General features: G+C 38.7%; 1 protein-coding gene and 1 pseudogene across 14 annotated transcripts in view; both read right to left on the reverse strand.

Annotated features, from left to right (window-relative positions):
* Nucleotides 1-22520, reverse strand: part of SFI1 (SFI1 centrin binding protein) — a 106290-nt gene that overhangs the window by 60999 nt on the left and 22771 nt on the right. For 9 of the 14 annotated variants that reach the window (XM_042961433.1, XM_042961427.1, XM_042961432.1 and 6 more), the window contains exons 3-6: nt 21839-22012; nt 19871-19942; nt 11492-11602; nt 6762-6856 (exon numbers count right to left, since the gene is read on the reverse strand). In XM_042961433.1, the coding sequence (XP_042817367.1) occupies nt 6762-6856; nt 11492-11602; nt 19871-19942; nt 21839-22012 (452 nt within the window). The remainder of the gene's footprint in view (nt 1-6761; nt 6857-11491; nt 11603-19870; nt 19943-21838; nt 22013-22520) is intronic. The other 5 variants (XM_042961434.1, XM_042961429.1, XM_042961426.1 and 2 more) reach the window with 3 other exon arrangements.
* LOC107179653 lies at nt 20955-21766 on the reverse strand (annotated as a pseudogene).

Below are 22520 nucleotides of genomic sequence, written 5' to 3' on the forward strand. Positions count from 1 at the left end.
TTTTGATGTCTGTGTCCTTCCTCAGATCAGGAAAGTTTTTCAGCTATAATTTGCTCACATAAGCCTTCTGCCCCTTTTTCTCTCTCTTCATCTTCTGGGACTCCTATGATACACATGTTATTCCTCTTTAATAAGTCACTGAGTTCTGTAAGTCTGGTATTGTGATTGGGGCACCTGGGTGGCTCAGTCTGTCTTCAGTTCAGGTAATGATCTTGCAGTTCATGAGTTCGAGCCCCATGTTGGGCTCTGTGCTAACACCTGCTTTGCATTCTGTGTCTCCTTCTCTCTGCTCTTCCCCCACTCATGCTCTCTCTCTCAAAAATAAATAAATGACAAAAAAAGTCTTGTATTGTGAGCTTTTGCCTTTCTTTCCCTCTTTTTTCCTGCTTTTTTATTTTCCATAATTTTATCTTCTATATCACTGATTCACTGCTCTGCTTCATCCATCCTTACCATCATGGCATCCATCAGAGATTGCATCTCAGTTACAGCATTTTTAATTTCAGCCTGACTAGATTTTATTTATTTTATCTCTGCAGAAAGAGATTCTCTGGTGTCTTCTATGCTTTTTTTTTTTTTTTTCAACCCCAGCTAGTATTCTTATAATCATGGTTTTAAATTCTAGCTCAGATATTTTACTTATATCTGTGTTGGTTAAATTTCTGTCCATCATTTCTTCCTGTTCTTTCTTTTGGGATGAATTCCTCCATCTTGTCATTTTAGAGGAAGAAAAAAATTAATAAAAAATAAAAATTTTTAAATAAAAAACAAAGCAGAAAATCAAATAAAGGAATCTAGATCCTAGATGTGTTTTGGTCTGATTGTTGAAAGAAGCTTGATAAAAAAGAAAAAAAATAGACAAAAAAAAAGTTTAAGTAATAAATTTTTTAACTTTTTTTAATGTTTATTTATTTTTGAGACTGAGAGAGACAGAGCATGAATGGGGGAGGGGCAGAAAGAGAGGGAGGCACAGAATCGGAAGCAGGCTCCAGGCTCTGAGCCATCAGCCCAGAGCCCGACGCGGGGCTCGAACTCACGGACCGTGAGATCATGACCTGAGCTGAAGTTGGACGCTTAACTGACTGAGCCACCCAGGCGCCCCAATAAATTTTTAAATAAATTGGAGTAAAATAAACTAGAATAAAAAACCAAAAAATTAATTTGCTCTTTCTGTATCCAAGAAAGAGAAAGAAAAAAGCAAACAACATAAGCAGAAACAGAAGCAACAAAAACGAACAAGCCAACAGAATGAAATCTGGATGAAATTACATCCAGTTTCCCCTAGAATTGAAACTCTGCACATTATAGTCCCTAGATTAAGAAGGTGGAAGGGATTTGTGCTCCTATTCTGGGGGATGTGCCTGGAGGGCACAACTGGGTGGGGCTTGGTGTGATGGCTCTGTTCTCCACTTGGTGGTGCTGCTTAGCTCACTGGGATTGATCTGTGTGTGTGCTAGAGGTGAAAATGGCTTCACCCAGCTCTCTAGTCTCTGGTGCAGGAATTTTGTGCCCTCACAAACACATGATCAAGCACTTCTCCTTTGTCTCAGGCATCTGTCTTCCCCCCTCCTTTACCCTGTCTGTGTCCAAGCTGTCTGCCAGCCAGGTGGCACCTCCCTTCAGAGTTTTATCTCATATGGGGATGTGTTTCAAAATCCCATACTTCAGAGACCCCATGGCTTGGACCCACGGTGATTCTCTGGGGGAGTGTCTCGTGGAGCAATGGCCAGGTATTGACTTGCCCCAGAAAACGTTTGCATGATTGGATGGTGGCAGAGACTCAGAGTTTATAGTAAATAACAACACACGGCCACCACCAGGTCTTGCTGCATTCTGGTGTTTTTGTTCTAGTATCAGTAAGCTTTGCAGCTCTCTGGGGTCTGCTGGATTTTTGCCCACAGGGAAGGCTATATAGCCTCTACCAAATGCTTTCCAAGTAGGGGAACTACTTTTCTCCATGTGGCACATGGACCCCTCAGATCACACTGCCTCCTCCTGGGATTGGCCCATCTTCCTCACTGGAGCTCTGAAACTTCAAACTCTGTGCTAGACTGTTTATAGAATCCTGGAGATATTGAAACCCTCTCCTTTCCCTTCATCAATGGTTTTGGGGAACAGATTTCTTGTCCAGTCCCCCGTGAGTGTTTTCACCCCTTCTCTCTCTCCAGCTACTTTAGGGTAGAGTGCTTTTTTGTGTGTGATCTTGATACACTGCACTTTCCTCCTTTCTCTTTCTCTGTCCTCTCTCTGTCAAAATGGCTCCCAACCCTCAGCAGCCCCACGGCTTTTCTCTCCCCCAATTCACTTCTCCACACTGCATATCTGCCAAGTTCTCTGGCTCAAATCACGCAGATTGTTGCATTAATCTTCAGATCAATTTCCTAGGTGTTCAAAATGGCTTGATGCTGATCTAGCTGCATTTCAGGGATGAGACAAGCTCAGGGTCCCCATACTACTCTGCCATCTTAACTCCTCTCCTATTTTTAACTATATTTATAAATATAGAAAGGTATTAGAAAATCTCCAATATAGGACTAAACCCACTTTTAGATAACCTGTGGGTCAAAAAGGAAGATAACCTGTGGGTCACAGAAGTTAGAAAACATTTCTCATTGAATGAAAACAGAACTGCAAATATTAAAATCTGGGGGGGTGCAGTTAAAACGATGCTTAAGGGAAGCTTTATTACCGTAAATGCTTGTGTTAGAAAAAAGGAAAAGCCTCAAATCAGTAATCTCAGCTTACATCTTAAGAAACTGGGGGGGGGGGGGGGAAGCAAATTGAAACCAAACCGTACAGAAGTGAAGTAATAATAAAAAAAGGAGCAGAAATCAAGGAACTTGAAAACAGAAAAACAGAATGAATGTAAAAGCTGGTTATTTGAAAGATGGATAAAACTGATAAAGCTCTAGTCACACTAATCAAGAATAAAAGGTTAAAGATATAAATGATCAATATTAGGAATGAGAGAGGAGCTATCACTACAGACCCTGCATACATTAACATTATAATAATGGAGTACTTCAAATGACTCTATGCCCATAAATTAAACAACATATTTAAAATGGACTAATTCCTTGAAAGACAAATTACCAAAACTGCTTCATAGGTAACCTAAATAGTCTTCCATCTACTCAAAAACTTGAATTCAAACTTCAAAACTCACCAACAAGGAAAACTCCAGGCCCGGATGAGTTCACTAAAGAATTTTACCAAATATTGAAGGAAGAAATAATACCAATTCTACAAATCCTTTTTAGAAAATAGAAGACGAGGAAACACTTCCCAACTCATTTTATGAGGCCAGGATTACCGCTTAACTAAAACCAGACAAAGACATTACAACAAGAGAAAACTATAGACCAATATCATCATGAACATAGATGTAAAAATCTTCAATAAAACAGTTGGTAAACTGAACCCAGGAATATATAAAGAATGGCATTAATCTCAGGAATGTAAGAATTGTTCAAAATTAGAAAATTGCTCTATGTGTTTCACCATATTAAAGGACTAAAAAAGAAAAGTGTGAATCATCTCAATAGATACAGAAAAATCATCCAACAAAATTCAATACCTCTTAATGATAAAAGTGTTCAGAAAACTAGGAATAAAAAATAACTTCCTTAATTCACAAAGGACATCTACCAAAAAAAACCCCTACAGCTAACGTCATATTTAATGGTTAAAGACTGAATGCTTTTCCCTTAAAATCAGGAACAAGGCAAGGGTATCCACTCTCACCACTCCTATTTCATATCTTACTGGAAGCTCTAGCCAGTGTAATAAAAATAATTTGGAAAGGAAGGAATAAAACTGACTCTGTTCACAAACGGCTTAACTATCTACATAGAAAATCCCATAGAATCTACATTAGCACCCCAAAAAATGAAATAGGTATAAATATAACAAAATATATACAATGTCAGTGTGAGGAAAACTGAAAAACTCTGATGAATGAAATCAATGAACTAAATAAATGGAAGGATATCCCATTATCATGGATAGGGAGACTCAATATTGTCAAGATGTCAGATCTTCCCAACTTGATCTACATACTCAGTGCAATTCCAACCAAAATCAACAAACAGATTCTAAAGTTTATAGGCAGCAAAAGACCTAGAATAGCCAACACAATATTAAAGGAGAAGAATAAAGTTGGAGGAATGACACTACCTGACTTCAAGACTTAACTATAAAGTTACAGTAGTCAAAACAAAGTGATATTGGTAAAAGAACTGACAAATACTTCAATGGAACAGAAGGTCCAGAAACAGACCCATGTAAATACAGCCAACTTACCTTTGACAAAGTAGCAGGGCATTACAATGGAGTAAAGACAGTCTTTTCTTTTTTTTTTTTTAAAGTATTTTTTTTTTTTAATGTTTATTTATTTTTGAGACAGAGAGAGACAGAGCATGAACGGGGGAGGGTCAGATAGAGGGAGACACAGAATCTGAAACAGGCTCCAGGCTCTGAGCTGTCAGCACAGAGCCCGATGCGGGGCTCAAACTCACGGACCGCGAGATCATGACCTGAGCCGAAGTCTGCCGCTTAACCGACTGAACCACCCAGGCGCCCCAAAGACAGTTTTTTCAACAAATGGTGCGGAAACGATTCGATTTAAAAATGTAAAAAAAAAACAAAAAAACAAAAAAAGAATCTAGACACAGACCTTACATTCTTCATAAACATTAACTCAAAGTGGGCTACAGACCTAAATGTAAAACACAAAACTATAAAACCCCTAGACAATAACATAGGAGAAATCTCAGATAACCTTGGGTATGATACAACACTAAAAGCATCTTCCATGAAAGAAAAATTTGATGAGCTGGACTTCATTAAAATTAAAAACTTTTGCTTTGCAAAAGACAATGTAAAGAGAATGAGGAGACAAGTCACAGACTGGGAGAAAATATTTGCAAACGACACATCTGATAAAAAAAATTTGTTATCCCAAATATACAACGAACTCTTAAAACTCAACAAGAAAACAAACAATCCAACTTTAACAATGGGCGAAAGACCTTAACAGATACCTCAGCAAAAATACACAAATGGCAAATAAGCATATGAAAAGATGTTCCACATCATATGTCATCAGGGAATACAAATTAAAACAAAATACCACTACACGAACCTATTAGAACGGCCAAAATCCAAAACACTGACAACACCAAATGCTGGTGAGGATGTGGAACAACAGATATTCTCATTCATTGCTGGTGGGAATGCAAAACAGTACAGACACTCTGGAAGACAGTTTGGCAGTTTCTTACAAAATTAAACATACTCTTACCATATGATCAGCAACTGTAATCCTTGGTATTTACCCAACGGAGCTGAAAACTTATATCTACACAAAAACTTGCACATGGAGATTTACAGAAGCTTTATTCATAATTGCCAAACTTTGGAAGCAACCAGGATGTCCTTTTTAGAAATGGATAAATTGTGGTACATCCAGACATTGGAATATTATTCAGCACTAAAAAGAAATGAGCTATCAAGACATAAAAGATATGGAGGAACCTTAAGTGCATATTACCAAGTAAAAGAAGCCAATCTGAAAAGGCTACATTCAGGCCAAAATGAACAAATCAGGAGACTATAGATGCTGGAGAGGATGTGGAGAAACGGGAACCCTCTTGCACTGTTGGTGGGAATGCAAATTGGTGCAGCCACTCTGGAAAACAGTGTGGAGGTTCCTCAGAAAATTAAAAATAGACCTACCCTATGACCCAGCAATAGCACTGCTAGGAATTTACCCAAGGCATACAGGAGTACTGATGCATAGGGGCACTTGTACCCCAATGTTTATAGCAGCACTCTCAACAATAGCCAAAGTATGGAAAGAGCCTAAATGTCCATCAACTGATGAATGGATAAAGAAATTGTGGTTTATATACACAATGGAGTACTACATGGCAATGAGAAAGAACGAAATATGGCCCTTTGTAGCAACGTGGATGGAACTGGAGAGTGTGATGCTAAGTGAAATAAGCCATACAGAGAAAGACAGATACCATATGTTTTCACTCTTATGTGGATCCTGAGAAACTTAACAGAAACCCATGGAGGAGGGGAAGGAAAAAAAAAAAAAAAAAAAAGAGGTTAGAGTGGGAGAGAGCCAAAGCATAAGAGACTCTTAAGAACTGAGAACAAACTGAGGGTTGATGGGGGGTGGGAAGGAGGGGGGGGTGGGTGATGGGTATTGAGGAGGGCACCTTTTGGGATGAGCACTGGGTGTTGTATGGAAACCAATTTGACAATAAATTTCATATATTGAAAAAAAAAAATGAAAAGGCTACATCCATACTAGATGATTTCAATTATATGACATTGTGGAAGAGGCAAAACTATGAAGACAGTTAAAAGCTGCAAGGGGGAGGAGATGAACTAAATAGGCAGAGCACAGAAGATTTTAAGACCAGTGACAATATTCTATTTGATGCCGTAATGAGATACATGTCCATAGAATGTGTAACACCCAGAGTGAACCCTGAGGTCTATGGACTTTGAGTGATAACGATGTGTGGATGCAGATTCATTGTAACAAATGTACCACTCTGGTGAGTGATGATGATAGTGGGAGAGACTATGCATGTGGGAGGAAGGGGATAAATGGGTAATCACTGTAATCTTCCTCTCAATTTTGCTATGAACCTAACTAAAACAGCTCTAAAAAAATTAAGTCTTCATTAAAAAAAATCAAATAAATGAAGGAATTTTTTTAGACATGTACTTCCTTTTCTCACCATGATTCTCAGCTCTCATGTACTTGTTCCTCATCTCTTGCCGCTGATGCACATAGGTCCTCCAGGTCTGGAACATCAGATTGTACAAGTAATATCTGAGGAGGTGAAAAAAAGCAAATGGTATTTCTTTAAACCAAAAAAACTCCTAACTCAATATACCAAATCCGTTCTGTACTCAGGAGATATTAACATGGATGATTCTGATATAAAAAAGTCTTACCTATCTCTTAAGCTAAAAATTTCATTTCCCACAATCAAAGTGAAACCATTCTCCTTAATGCAGAGTCATTATCCTCACCACATAGAATCATTAAGGAAAAATAGGCTGGAATTATCCAAGAATAACTTCACCTTCAGCATTCACAAAGCTGTGAATGACAGTAATATTATCACCTTAATCATCCACATTATATAAAACATTACACCTTTCCTCTGCACTAAAACATGGTCAATGACACTTTTCCTTTGTCTTTTCCTTCTCAAGACATACACTGTACCCATTAAGACTGTCAGTCCTGGGACACCTGGGTGGCTCATTTGGTGGTCTCTGACTCTTGATTTTGGTTCAGGTCATGATCTCACAATTCAGGAGACTGAGTCCCACATAGGGCTCTGCACTGACAGCTCAGAGCCTCCTTGGGATTCCCTCTCTTCTCTCTGCCCTTTTCCTGCTCATGCCTGCATTCTCTCTCTCAAAATGAATAAACATTTTTTTCTTAAAAGAAAGACTGTCAGCGTTTCCATATTTTCACTATCTCATGTCCTAAGATTTGATTTTTTTTTAAGTTTATTTATTTATTTTTTTGAGAGAGAGACAGCATGAGCAGGGAGGGGCGCAGAGAGAGAGAGAGAGAGAAAATCCCAAGCAGGCTCTGTGCTGTCAGCACAGAGCTCAATGTGGGGCTTGAACTCACAAAACCTTGAGTTCATGATCTGAGCTGAAACCAAGAGTTGGACACTTAACCGACTGAGCCACCCAGGCGCCCCGACTAAGACTTGATTTCATACTCTACCACCTTATTAGAATGATTCAACATTGTCTATATTTTATCTGAAATATCTATAAATCAGAAACTCTGACCCAAAGAACCTAAATAAAGAAGATTATGAGAGTGAATACTATTTTAAGAAGATATGATGTATAAGGTACATTAATCTTTTATTAGAAAAGGTATAATAAAAAGGGTGCCTAGGTGGCTCAGTTGGTTGAGTGTCTGACTTCAGTTCAGGTCATGACCTCATGTTTTGTGAGTTTGGGCCCTGCATCTGGCTCTGTGCTGACAGCTTGGAGCCTGAAGCATGCTTCAGATTCTGTGTCTCCTTCTCTCTCTACCCCTTCCCCACTCATGCTCTGTCTCTCTCTCAAAACTAAATAAACATTAAAAAAAAAAGTATAAAAATGTGTATTTAATATAATTCCCATTTTTACATTTTCCTCTACTTATCCCTTGACCAACGTCAAGATTTAGAGTTTTTTTTCTTCCCATTTCTATTTTCTTACTGTCTGCTATTGGGCATATATTTTCTCCCATAATCAATAAAAATTAAATCAACTTATTAGTTTAAAAAACAGAATGCTCTCAGAATTAGAAATTATACAGAAGTGTCAGTGAGAAAACACTATTGAAATCATGAACATTACCAACACATAACGGTAACTTACATTAAAAAGGTGTCTGTGTGTGTGTGTGTTTGTGTGTGCCCACATGCACATGTGCTTGGGTTTAATTTAGGAATTTGATCTTACTTACTCTAAAAATATTTTGAAGCAAAACAGAATATGATTCAAAACTTTTCTCCAAATCAATGCGATATATCACATTAACAGAATAAAAGAAAAGAATTATAGGATCATCTCAGTAGACACAGAAAAAGCATTTGACAAAATTCAACAACCACTCATCATAAAGACATTTAACAAATTAGGCATAGACCAAACATATCTCAATATAATAAAGGCCATACATGACAAGTCCACAGTTAACATCATACCCAATGGAGAAAGGCTGAGAGCTTTTCCCCTAAGATGAGGAACAAGACAAAAGTGTCCACTCTCACCATTCTTATTCAACATAGTACTGGAAGTCCTAGTCAGAGCAAGCAGTCAAGAAAAAGTAAAAGGCATCAGAATTGGAAAGGAAGCAGTAAAACTGCCTATTTGCAGACAACATGATTTTATACATAGAAAATCCCAGAGACTCAGCCTCAAAACTATTATATTTAATAAATAAATTCATTAAACTTTGCAGAATACAAAATCAACACACACATCAGTAGCATTTCTGTACACTAACAGTGAATTATCTAAAAAAAGAAATAAATCAATTCCACTTACAATACATCAAAAACAATAAAATACTTTGTAATAAATTTAAGCAAGGAAATGACAGATCTCTATTCTGAAAACTACAAAACATTGACAAAAGAAATCAAAGAAGACACAAAGAAATAGAAAGGTAGGGACACCTGGGTAACTCAGTCGGTTAAGTGTCTGACTCTTGATTTTGGCTCAGGTGAAAATCTCACAGTTCGTGAGACTGAACCCCATGTAGGGCTCTGCACTGACAATGCAGAGCCTACTTTGGATTCTCTCTCCCTCCTTCTCTCTCTACCTCTTCCCTTTGTGTGAATACGCATGTGCACACTCTCTCTCTCAAAATAATAAACATTGAAAAAGAGAAATGTAAAGGTATCCATTCCATTCGTGGATTAAAAGAATTAATATTATTAAAATTATATTACATTATGTAATTTAATTAATTATGTAATTAAGTGTTAACTAATAAAATATTATTAAAATTATTAAAGTAATACTACCAAAAGCCATCTATAGATTCAATGTAAGCCTATCAAGATTCCAATGGCATTTTCTACAAGAAGCAGAACAATCCTAAAATTTCTATGGAATCACAAAAGACTCCACATATCCAAAGCAATTCTGAGAAAGAAGAACAAAGCAGGAGGCATCACACTTCCTGATTTAAAGCTATGTTGTAAAGCTATAGTAATCAAAGCATATGGTACTGGCATGAAAACAAACAGACCAATGGAACAGAATCAAAAGCCCAGAAATAAACCCAAGTATATATGGTCAACTAATATTTGAAAAAGGAGCCAAGACTACTCAGTGGAGAAAAGACAATCTCTTCAATAAATGGTGTTGGGAAAACTGGATATTCACATGTAAAGGAATGATACCAGACACATATCCTAAACCACTCACAAAAAATTAACTTGCAGTGGATTAAAGACTTAAATATAAGATCTGAAACCATGAAACTTCTAAAGGAAAATATAGGGAAAAAGCACCTTCACATCTTAGAAATGATTTTTTTGGTATGACACCTAAAGCACAAGCAATGAAATAAACATAAACAAGTAGGACTACATCAAACTAAAAAATTCTATACAGCAAAAGAAACAATCAAGAAAGTGAAAAAGATAACCTGTGGAATGGGAAAAAATACTTGCAAACCATAATTCTGATAAAGGGTTAATATCCAAAATATATACAGAACTTATACAACTTAATAGCAAACCCCCCAAATAATCTAACTTAAAAATAGGCAAAGGGGTACCTGGCTGGCTCAGTTGATAGAGTCTGCAACTCTTGATCTTGAAGTCATGAGTCAAAGGCCTACGCTGGGCATGGAGCCCATTTTAAAAAAAATAGGCAAAGATCCTGAATAGACATTTTTCCAAAGAAGGTCTATGTAAGGCCAACAGGTTCATGAAAAGATGCTCAACATCACTAGTCATCAGGGAAATGAAAAACCACAATGAGCTATCACCTCATACTTGTTAGAATGACCATTATCAAAAAGACAAAAGATAACAAATGCTGGTGTGAGTGTGGAGACTGTAAATTGCTACAGCCACTATAAAAAACAATATGGAGGATCCTAAAAAAATTAAAAGTAGAACTACCATATGATCCAGCAATTTCACTTCTGGGAATATATCTAATGTAAACAAAAACACTAACTTGCAAAGATATTTTCACCCTCATGTTCATAGCAGTATTATTTACAATAGCTAAGATATGGAAACGACCTAATTGTCCATGATGGATGAATGGATGAAGTTGTGGTCTATATATACAATGGAATAAAAAACAAAGAAATTCTGCCGTTTGTGACAACATGGATGAACCTTGAGGGCATTATATTGAATGATTAAGTCAGACAAAGACAAATACTGTATGATCTCACTTACCTGTGGAATCTAAAAACGAACCAAAAAAAATCATAGAAAAAGATCAGATTTGTGGTTACCAGAGGTGGGGGTGGGAGAGTAGGGGGAGAAGGAATTGGAGGAAAGTAGTCAAAAGGTACAAACTTCCAATTATAAAATAGGTAAGTCCTCAGGATGAAATGTACAACATGATAACTATAGTTACCACTACTGTATGATATATATAAAAGTTAAGAGAATAAATCCTAAGACTTTTCATTATAACTAAAAAAAGCTTTTTTTTTTTTCCATTTCTTCTTATTGTATCTTTATGAGACAATGGATGTTAACTACACTTATTGTGGTAATCATTTCACAATATATGTAAGTCAAACCTTTATGCTGTATACCTGAAACTCATACAGTTATATGTCAGTTATATCTCAATAAAACTGGGGGACAAAAAAACTTTCTCCTTTTGACCAGAAATATGCCAACAGATAACTATTTCATAATGTGAATCAGCAAAATTAAAGTAATATAACATGAAACCTGACCTATAGTGGCAGTCTGCTCGAACACAGAGTTTCCACTCTCGCTGGAAAACCCACCACTCTTCTTTCCATTCTTCAAAGACCTTCCGTAGTATTCTCTGCTCATAGTAACACCTTTGGCAATGAACAAAAATCAGAGAAAAATCCATGATGATGTGGGAGCTGGTATTTGTTCCAAAATTAGTTTAATATTGCTGTTACATTCTCATAGAAAAGCATGGCTCATTATTTGATAACACCAGAATAGAATAAAAAAATATTTTCAGATCAAATATTTAGAAGTATTTAAACTAGGAAAGAAAAGTACTTAAACTAGGAAAAAAGCTAAAAATGTTATACTACAGATCTTACCAATTGAGGAGGTTAAAGTAAAATAAAAATCTGACTTCAAATACCATGAGAATTATTCTTCATTTTTTTCTTCATCAGACTAAAAAAAATGTTTTTATTATTATTATTTTTTTAATATTTATTTATTTTGGGGAGAGCACAACCAGGGAAGGGGCAAAGAGAGCAGGACAGGATCTAAAGCGGGCTCTGTCAGCAGCGAGCCCTATGTGGGGCTCAAACTCACAAACCACAAGATCATGACCTAAGCCAAAGTCAGACGCTCAACTGAGCTACCCAGGTGGCCCTAAAAAATATTTTTAAAGTAGTAACTACACTTCACATTTATGTATAGAGGAGATTAAAAGTTATAAAATCAGCAAATACTTAATGTTATTCCTAGTACTTAATAAGAACAGAGCATATTAGTTTCACTGAAATCTGTCCAGGAGAGTTATAAAAACAGCAGAAGATACGTAGAGGCAATAAAGAGAGGACAAAGGTAATAAGAAAGAAAACAAGAGCAATGGCAGATTGTGTTGATGCTAACAGGCACTGTGGAGGTGACTGATAATTCAAGAACTCTGTGCCTGTCAGTCACTTTGAATTTCTTTTCATAGTTCTGCAGCTTATTAACATGTGCTTCCTCCTCACCACTCACAGTTTTTAAAAAACTAGCTAGCAAAAATACTCATAGGGAAATTCACTTCGCTCTTGTTCATAATAAAAGAGGATAAAAGTCAACAAATGTCCCTCAAAGGGATGGATAGGTTAAATTCAACTAACTTCACCTTGTCATTTTTTGTGAAGTGGAGCTAAAGATATTGAAATGAGATGTTCCAGAGAAGTGGTTAGGTGAAAAAATAAAGCTACCTCATAGTATGTATGACACCATTTTCTAAAGTTAATTTTTTTCATGTTTATTTATTTTTGAGAGACAGCACGAACAAATGGGGGAGGGGCAGAGAGAGAAGGAGACAGAGGATCAGGAGCAGGCTCTGAGCTGACACCAGAGAGCCCAATGTGGGGCTTGAACTCACAAACCATGAGATCCTGACCCGAACCAAAATCGGACACTTAACCGACTGAGCCACTCAGGCACCTCTAAAGTTACATTTTTTTTGTATTTCCACTACTCCTATGTTAGAATGCATACAAATTTGTATATATTTACACATATATAATGTATGCACACACATACATATTTGTAGACATACATAAAAACATATACATCTATATGCATGTACTCTGCATACATAAAAATAATTATATTATACATATTAAAAGCCTGAAAACATCTCCACAATACCAAACTATTACCAGTGGTTTTCTCTCAGGAAGATTATAGAAGACTAGTGTTTCCTATTACATGTGTCTATAGTTAAAAAAAAAATTTTTTTTAATGTTTGTTTATTTTGAGAGAGAGAAAGCATGACTGGGGGAAGGGCAGAGAAAGAATCCCACGCTCACAGCGCAGAGCCTGATGCAAGGCTCAGTCTCACAAACGATGAGATTATGACCTGAGCTGAAATCAAGAGTCGATCGCTTAACTGACTGAGCCACCCAGGTGCCCCTGAAGAATTTTTAAACAACAACTTTGATCACAATTTTTTAAAAATTTCATGGAAAAGAACCACTTCCATGTGCACATGTACTTCCTTCCATCATCTACTACTATCCATCAACCTCCTTCTCTTCCTAAACCCCACTAAAATAACAGCACATACATTTCAAAAGGTGCAAACTCACAAAGACAAAGAGAATAGGAGCAACAATGATAGATCAGAGATGTCAACAAATTTTAAATGATAGCACAGGCAACTGAATCAACATATCAGAGAACTGAATCAACATATCATACCATATCAGAGAAAGCCAAGAGAGTACTAAGTATCTTGTTCTGTGGGAGTCAAGAAGCAACCAGCTGGTGGCACAGACCTCAGACAGGCATGGGAACATGAGGCATCAGGAATGAGGGAGCCCTGGGTGGAGATGAAAACACAGGATTGTTTGCAAGCCTGGGCATAAGCAGCAATTAGGCCCCTGGATCCTTTTATTCACCCAAGCAGAGACTTGGGTTTATCTCTGGAGAAGCTCAACAGAGGAACACTGGACTGCAGAATATCACCAGAGATCTGGAGAGGGTCTTAAATGGAGAGTCCACATACTCAACAGTGAGATCCACATTCCAAGTTTATAATCACTACCACCCACCTCCAAGCCACTCCAGCCCAGAAAGAATTTGGAGGATTCCTCTCCTCTGGGGAACATGATCAACCACCTAACAGAAAAGGCTTCTGGATAGTGACAGCTGGAGGTTCCTCAGTGAAACTGTCCAGTCTCTACCTCAAAAGCCTAAAGTGAAGCCTTCAGTTTATAAGTCCTTATGCATACATAGAAAGGATCCCAAAATTAGCATTTTAGTGCCTAACTCTTAAATATGAATAGACAATGAAAGGACGTTTTGATATTTGAGGCAAGGCTCCAATATGAGACAATGACCAAAAGCACAGAGAAAAAAAGGGCTCAGAAGAAACAGACAATATAAGCAAAAATCTTAAAAACAAATGGCTACATTAACTTCAAAAGATTATGAACCTACAGGATGCGATTTCTTAAAAAAAAAAAAAAACATTCAGAGAACAAAAAAGAGATGTTGGGAATTTTAAATATGACAGCAGAAATTTTTTAAAAATCCATAGATAGATAACAAAAAAGTCAATTGGCTTTATAGGCTACCATAAGGACTATGGCTTTTACTCTTGGCCAGAAGGGAAGCCATCTGAGCAGAGGAGGGACATGACTTGATTTACTCAGAATACCAGTTGTGAAAAGACTGACTGGGGCTAGGGCTGGAAATAGGAGACCAGTGAAGTTACTGTAGTCATTCAGGGGGAGACATGATGATGGCTTGGACCAGGGTGGTACTGGAAGTGCTGAAGAGAGGTGGAGTCTGAATATATCTTGAAAGTTATGTCAACACAATTTGGGCATTTGGCATTGTAAACTGGGGTATGAGAGAGAGATGTCAAAGGTGACTCCCGGGTTTCTGACCCAAGTCCCTGGAAATATGGGAGTTTCCATTAACGGAGAGGGAGAAGGCTCAGCAGAGAGGTTTGTGGGGATGCTCTAGATTTCAGGTTTGGACACAGTTAAGTTGTGACATCTATTAGACACACAGTGGAATTGCCACATACATAGCAGTCTGGACAAGAGAGAGGTCTGGGCGGGGTGTATATATTTGGGAATCATCCTGAGAGTTGATGAGATTATCACGATTGTGAGGTACACAGAAGCAGCACAAAGATGTGGCACTGGGTATTTAGGTGAGGAGGAATCCACAAAAGAAAGATGGAGCAGTCAAAGAGGGAAAAGGGAAACCATGAGAGGATGGTAACCTGGAAGGTGCAAGAAGAAAGGGCTTCTCAGAGAAGGGAATGACAGACTGTCTTGCTTCCTGGTAGGCCAAGTAAGAGGAAGTTTCAGAATTTACCACTAATTTTGGCAAATGCAATGACCTTAACAAATATAGTTTTGGTGGAGGAGTAGAATCTAAAGCCTAGTGGGATAGATATAAGGGAGATTACAAGACATGTTGGACACACCGAGTCTGGCCAGGGGAGTTGATGTAAAGGCGAGCAAAGATACAGAGTGCTAGCTGCAGGAGGACCTACAGCCAAAGAGATTTTATTTTTTTCAGGATAAGAGAAATAAAGGGTATTATAGGCTGGTGCAAATGATCCAGTAGAGAGCAAAAAATTGATAATGCAGAAAAGAGAAAAAAAAAATTGCTAGGGTGATGGCCTTGAGTAGGCACAAAGGCAACCGAATGCAGAAGCCAAAAATTTTGCCGCAGATGAGAGCAAGGGCAGGTCACTGGCCTAAGAGTAGGGAAAGCAAGTTGCATGGTGATAGATGCTCGCGGTGAGTGGGTGGATGTGGTGGAGGGAGCTTGTGCAAGTCTCTTCTGTTGTTTCTATCAAGAAAATAGGAAGCAAGGCCATTAGCTAAGAATGAGGAAGAAATATTGATGAATTAAATATTGTAAACAAAAATAAATAAATACTATAGGGGCGCTGGGGTGGCTCAGTTGGTTAAGTGTCCAACTCGGTTTTGGCTCAGGTCATGATCTCATAGTTTGTGACGTCAAGCCCTGTGTTGGGCTCTGCACTGACATTGCAGTGCCTGCTTAAGATTCTCTCTCTCCCTCTCTCTCTGCTCCTCACCCACTTGTTCTCTCTCAAAATAAATAAATAAACTTAGAAAATAAATAAATACTATAAATAGACAAGAGCATTTTACCTACTTCCCAAGTTAGCCAAAAATTTTTATTTAGATCTCCTCTTCAGAAAAATAGCTAACTACCTCATATTTATGACTACCTTATAAATGGACATATACTGCATTATTTTCACCCTACTAATTCAATGATCATTTTGATTCAGTTTATTAATGATAAAACAATGCCAGTTTATAAAAGTTAAAAAAATTTCCAAGAATATAAAGGCATTATTCTGCATTTTCTGGTATGAAATAATTCTCTAATATTCCTCAAAGTGAGGAATAAATAACATGGAAAAAGACCAAAACAATAACAAAAAAAGCAAAGATCAGTATGTAAAATTTTCCCCCAAATAACAACTCACTTGATTTAAAGAGAGATTACAACTTGAAAAACAAAAACATCACAAATTTCTAAGTCAATGGAAACACAGTATCAGGATACTAACTCTGATAGATGCTTAGACAACAAATAGCATTCTCACTCTCTCTTTTTACAATTTGAGAAGGCCCAGAGCCATAACTTATCCTAGACCAAACAATTACCTAGGATCTGGGCTAGGACCAAAACTTGGGTCTCCCCAATTCCAGTTCAGTATTCTTTCCTCCATACCCTTACTATTCAAGAGCAAAGAAAGTAAAGAGTATAATAATGTGATCATTTCAAAGCAGTATAGCCAACATCTGTCACTGGCTAACCCAACATCCAGGGTCAAGCCTTTGCTTCCTCACAGGCATCCGACTGCAGAGGCTGGAAAGGTTTCTTTCCCAGCCTGCTTTGCAGCAAAAGGTAGCCAGCTTTTTTGCTGGCCAAAAGGTGGCCAATGAGGCAGAAGCAGAATGCAGCTGAGGGCTTTCAGGAAAGTTTTGTTTTCCTGCATAAGAGACAGATCTAGCTGACACCACCCTTCCCTTACTCCTTCCTGTGTAAAATAGAACACTCATTTTGCAACTATGCAGTGTCACCTCTGAGAACAAAGGGGCAATATATTAAGAATGGTGAACTTGAAAGGTACTAAAAGCCTGAGTCTCTGATGGCATCACTGAACAGCTAAACCAACACCATCCTCCAGACTGCTTATGAGAAAAAGCAAATCCCAATTTGTTAAAGCTATTGCCAGAGTTTCTCTTATTTAGAATCAAATACATTTCTTTTTTTTAATGTTTATTTTTTTGAGAGAGAGAGAGAAAGGGAGAGACAGCGTGAGTAGAGGGAGCGGCAGAGAGAGAGGGAGACACAGAATCTGAAGCAGGGTCCACGCTCTGAGCTGTCAGCACACAGCCCAACTCCAGGATCAAATTCTCGACCCGCGAGATCATGACCTGAGCCGAAGTCTGATGTTTAACAGACTGAGCCACCCAGGCGCCCTAAATGCATTTCTAACAGATATAATCAGCATTTCCCAAGTATTTGGAATATAAATGAGTATTACTTGAAAAAAAAGGTTTCCAGTTAAATATGGGTCAAATATTTAGTAATGTAAAATTAAGTAGGAAAAGAATTTGGTGAAGATAGTAGAGGGCGCAACATAGTTTTCCTGTCTCTGAATCCCTGTAAAACACACACGGCAACCATGTAGCAAAACCAAAAATTCATGTATCAGTTACAACAAAACCAGGTGACAAGGTATCACCATAAATCCAAAATGCAAGCAGACAGGGACAAACCATCCACAGTCAAAAGACCTGCATAGTATTAATATTTCTACAGGAGGAAGAAAGAACAATGAGGGTGGCATCTAAGGAGCTGGAGAATGGGAAAACCTCCAAACAGCCAATAAGCAGTCACTGCAAGGTGCAGAGGTCCAATTTGAGACTAGCAGCTGAACCTGAGAGGAACTCTGTCCCCTCAGTTACCACGGCTCATGTAGAAAGAACCGAAACAGCTGGAGCAGTCCAGTGCCTATAGTCTCAGACCCAACATGCCAGGCTCCCTTTTAGGACAGAGCTTCATACTGAGAAAAAGCTGCTGGGAGTAGAATAGAAATTGAGGAGAGGGACAATCGAGAAGAGGAAAGAGAGGATCAGACCAAGTATTTTAGGAGAACAGAACCAGGATATCCTATAGAGCAAGACAGCATGATTTTTTTTTAATACTACAAATGAGACAGCTCTGTGAAATCAGGAAAGTTAACTGACCTTGCCTCGCTCTAAAAGTTCAGAGAGATTAATTCCACATAAAAAGCAACGGGGGGGCACCTGGGTGGCTCAGTCGGTTAAGCGGCCGACTTCGGCTCAGGTCATGATCTTGCAGTCCGTGAGTTCGAGCCCCGCGTCGGGCTCTGTGCTGACAGCTCAGAGCCTGGAGCCTATTTCAGATTCTGTGTCTACCTCTCTCTGACCCTCCCCCATTAATGCTCTGTCTCTCTCTGTCTCAAAAATAAATAAACGTTAAAAAAAAATTTAAAAAAATTAAAAAAGCAACAGGGCGCCTGGTTGGCTCAGTCAGTTAAGCGTCCGACTCTTGGTTTCAAGCCCTGTGCCAGGCTCTGTGCTCATTGTGCTGAGCCTGCTTCTGATTCTCTGTCTCCCCTTTCTGGCCCTCTCCCACTCTCATGCTCTCTCTCTGTCTCTCTCTTGCTCTCTCTCGCTCTCTTGGTCTCAAAAATAAACGTTAAAAAACAAGAAAAATAAAAAGAGCAACAAAGTATCTGAGGTCAAATCTCATGCAAGTGATTGTATGAGAAAGGAAAAGGAGAATAACATGACTTTGGACAAAGAAAGTATGCCAGGAAGATGTGTACATAAAACAAAGCAAAAAACCAAAACCCTGTGACCTATTATGTCAGCATGAGCTAAGACTTTAAGAAAATGAATCCATACCTAGGCATATCATATTAAAACTTTGAAAAATAAGATAATGAATCTTCAAAACAGCAATAATTAGACTAACAACTTACAAATGGAAACCATAAGACAATGAAATATCTTCAAAACGCTGGAGGGAAAACTGGCAACCTAGATTTCTCTATGGAGTGAAATATCCTTCAAAAATGAAAGTGAAATAAAAAAAGTGAAAAAAAAAAAAAAGATTTCAGAGAACACCCACAGGCCAAATTTGCTTAAAGGAGTTTGAATCAAAAAATTTGGATGACGTTTCATATTAGTAAAGTGACAATGTCAGAAAAATGAAACGAAAGGTTGTAATAAGGGAAGAATAGAGAGGTTAAGAACCCACAACATTCCAGTTTTAAAAAAAAAAAAAATGCTTACATCTCAACGGCTGCCAATTCTTCCTCTGAAATATACCATACACTGGCCCCTTCTCTCCAACCCCACTACCTCTTGCATGTGTCCCTGATGCTGGTGGCTCCCCCTAGCAATCCATTCTGGGTACTGCAGTTAAAGCAATTTTAACCAAAACTTGTAGCAGGGGGCAATGGCCCATACAGAGGGAAGGTGTGGCACAGGGACATTCTCTTGACTAAAATTTCACTCCCCTTGCCAATGCAACTTTTTCCCCAGGTCCTGTCCTAGATCATGTCAATGTGGTCAGTCTCAACAGTGTCCTGAAGGAACTTGCTTATTTCTGGGCAAATACTCAGAATACCTTTTCACAGAGGGTCTTAGCTATCTTGGTTTATTTCCGATTGCTTCACACATGCATTCAAACTACTCTCTGCTAGGTCACCATTATATCAGATGCCTGCTGGACACTGGAGGGCAGCAGGAGAAGAATGTAACACATGCCATAACAAAGGTTACACATGAGCTTAATACAAAATAAAACCTAGAACAAACTCAGAGAAGTTTGGTGTTCTGAGCTAATACTACCTGGCTTTAGAGGGAAATACTCTTCCAAAAGTTACTCGAATCCACAAATATAAGAACTTTCTGGCCACGCATCTGAAAGAAGCAAAGAAAGGATATACACATTTTAAAACTCCATTTGACTTATGTTATCAACTTTCTGGAAAGCAGAAGGAAACTAAGGTCCCAGGGGGAGAGATGCTAGCATGAGTCAAAAGGTGAATCATATCTGATCTTGTAGCAAATAGAGCATAGGATGGGACAGACTTATAAAACCAAGATCAAGCAGTTTTTTTTAAGTAGTCTCTACCTCCACTGTGGGGCTCGAATTCACAACCCTGAGATCAAGAGTTGCATGCTCTACCTACTGAGCCAGCCAGGCACCCCAAGCAGATTATTTTTAAAAAATGTTTTCAATACAAAGTATTTTGTCAATGAAGACTTCAGAGTTGAGGAAAAGGAAGTACATGATAATACTTTTATTTGTGTTTTTCTTATTGCCTAAAATACCTAGCAAATGCCCACTTACCTATCAAGGCTCATCTTCAATGCTTGCTCCTATGTGAAGCCTTCCTGGACCTTCCCCAAACCAAACATAGTGAGTAGCTTTACACCCTCAAAACTCTGTTTCAACCCTTAGTATAATGTAAAGTTATAACACCAAATCACAGTAATGGGCTCACAGGGTGCCTGTTGTTGGCTCTGGACTGTGAGCCCCTGAGAGCAGGGACCATGTCTCATAGCATCCCAAGTACCCAGCACAGTGCCTGGTATACACAAAAAAAGTTGGCTTGTCTTGGCCATTTAGTCTCCAGGTTTGGCTTGGAACACTCTTTTTCCTTCTGCCCTTTATCCAGCTTATTCTTACATTATCCTTTAGGACTTGACTTAAACCCCACTTCCTCTGGGAAGTTCCTGCTGGCTACACCAGTGGAACTGTTACAACCACGTGGCCCGCAGTGCCACATCCTCTTATGGCACTTATCATGCTTTGTTGTGACTTGTTTAACAGTCTGTCAAGCCCACATGATTTTAAGCTTTCATGAGGTCATGGACCAGGAATGTCTTATTCATCTTGTATGCTCAGCATCTAGCCCACCACCTGGCTAAATAGGTACCTGACAAATCTTTTTTGTAGTTTTATGGTTTTATTAACCCAAATATGCTGTGCACATAAGCTGTCTATTCATTTTTTTCGCCGTACAGCCTGGCATTGGGATTGGTGACTCTGAGGGCCAGCTGGGCTGCTCTTTCCACAACGGCTTTGCAGTTCTTGGAGAAGACATTGTGAGAAATTTCTGCACAGTAAGATTTACTGTACATCAGCAGCACTTCAAACTCCTTGACACTGTGGACTAGGAACTTCTGGGAGCCACTGGGCAGCATGTGCTTTGTTTTCTTGTTGCTCTTGTAACCAATTCTGGGCATCAAGATCTGGCCCTTGAATCTCCTGCACACCCTATTGTCAATGACTCTAGGTTTCTGCCAGTTGCACTTAATTTTGACTTACTGCTCTAACTGGTGCCAGATAAACTTCTTGGTCCTCTTTTTAATGACCTTGGGCTTCACCAGAGGTCCGAGGGCAGCTATGATGCCAACAGGAAATGGCTGTCACAGGCAGCGCCAAGGAAGAGAAGGCCTGATAAATTTTTGTTAAATGAATAAATGAATGCCTTTGGTAGACCTAATCAAGAGTAGTGGAAAACACTAATTTCTCTCAGACTATGTTTAGACTTTTTCTGGAGACTCCTTATAGCTTAACACACTGTGGGGCCCAACTAGAGAATGTGAATGAAAACACAGAATGACAGATTTTAAGTCTGCAGATTCCTAAATGTCCTTTTCTTCTGAACATTCTGCCACAAAGAGCAGGCATCAAAGTCCCCACCTAAATAACTGAGATACGAAAAGAAGAATCATTCCCTCATTTTAACCAAGAAGGGAGAACAATGGAAACATCATTGCAGGCAGATGACCACTCAGCAAGCTCACCTGATGCGCAATTCTCGTAACTGGTTCCTTCGGGTCCAACCATGTGAGGCATGATACTGCACTGGATGACCAGCACTAGGTAGCTCTCTCTGGATCCCAGAGAAGGCAGACGACTTCTTGTTGGCCAGTATCTTTGGAGGATAAGGTTTCTTAACTGCACCATCCCTAAAAGACCTTAAATTTGAGGAGTAACGGGGAAAAGGGAGAATCAAATTATCTCTGTATGTGATGCAAATCTCTTTTAATGCACAAGTGAAATTAAATAGATAAGCTCAATGAGACAGACTGATAAATATGGACAATAAGTAGCCCAATCTCAGATAGAAATACCTGCCATTCACAATGGTGTGTCAAACATCCCCAAGGCTACCCTAGGTTCAGTGATGATTAGAAAGAAGGACTCAGAGGGGGAACCTGAGTGGCTCAGTCAGTTAAGCGTCCAACTTCGGTCATGATCTCTCAGTTTGTGAATTCGAGCCCCGCATTGGGCTCTGTGCTGACAGCTCAGAGCCTGGAGCTTACTTGGATTCTGTCTCCCTCTCTCTCTCTGGCTTCCCCCCATCACGCTCTGTCTCTCTCCTTCAAAAATTAACAAACATTAAAAAAAAAAGGACTCAGTACTTGCATATAGTTATACTCATAGCTATGATTTATTACAGCAAGAGGACACAAGAGAAAAGGG

Source organism: Panthera tigris, chromosome D3 (assembly GCF_018350195.1).
Source record: "Panthera tigris isolate Pti1 chromosome D3, P.tigris_Pti1_mat1.1, whole genome shotgun sequence".
In the NCBI taxonomy this organism is placed as follows: domain Eukaryota; kingdom Metazoa; phylum Chordata; class Mammalia; order Carnivora; family Felidae; genus Panthera; species Panthera tigris.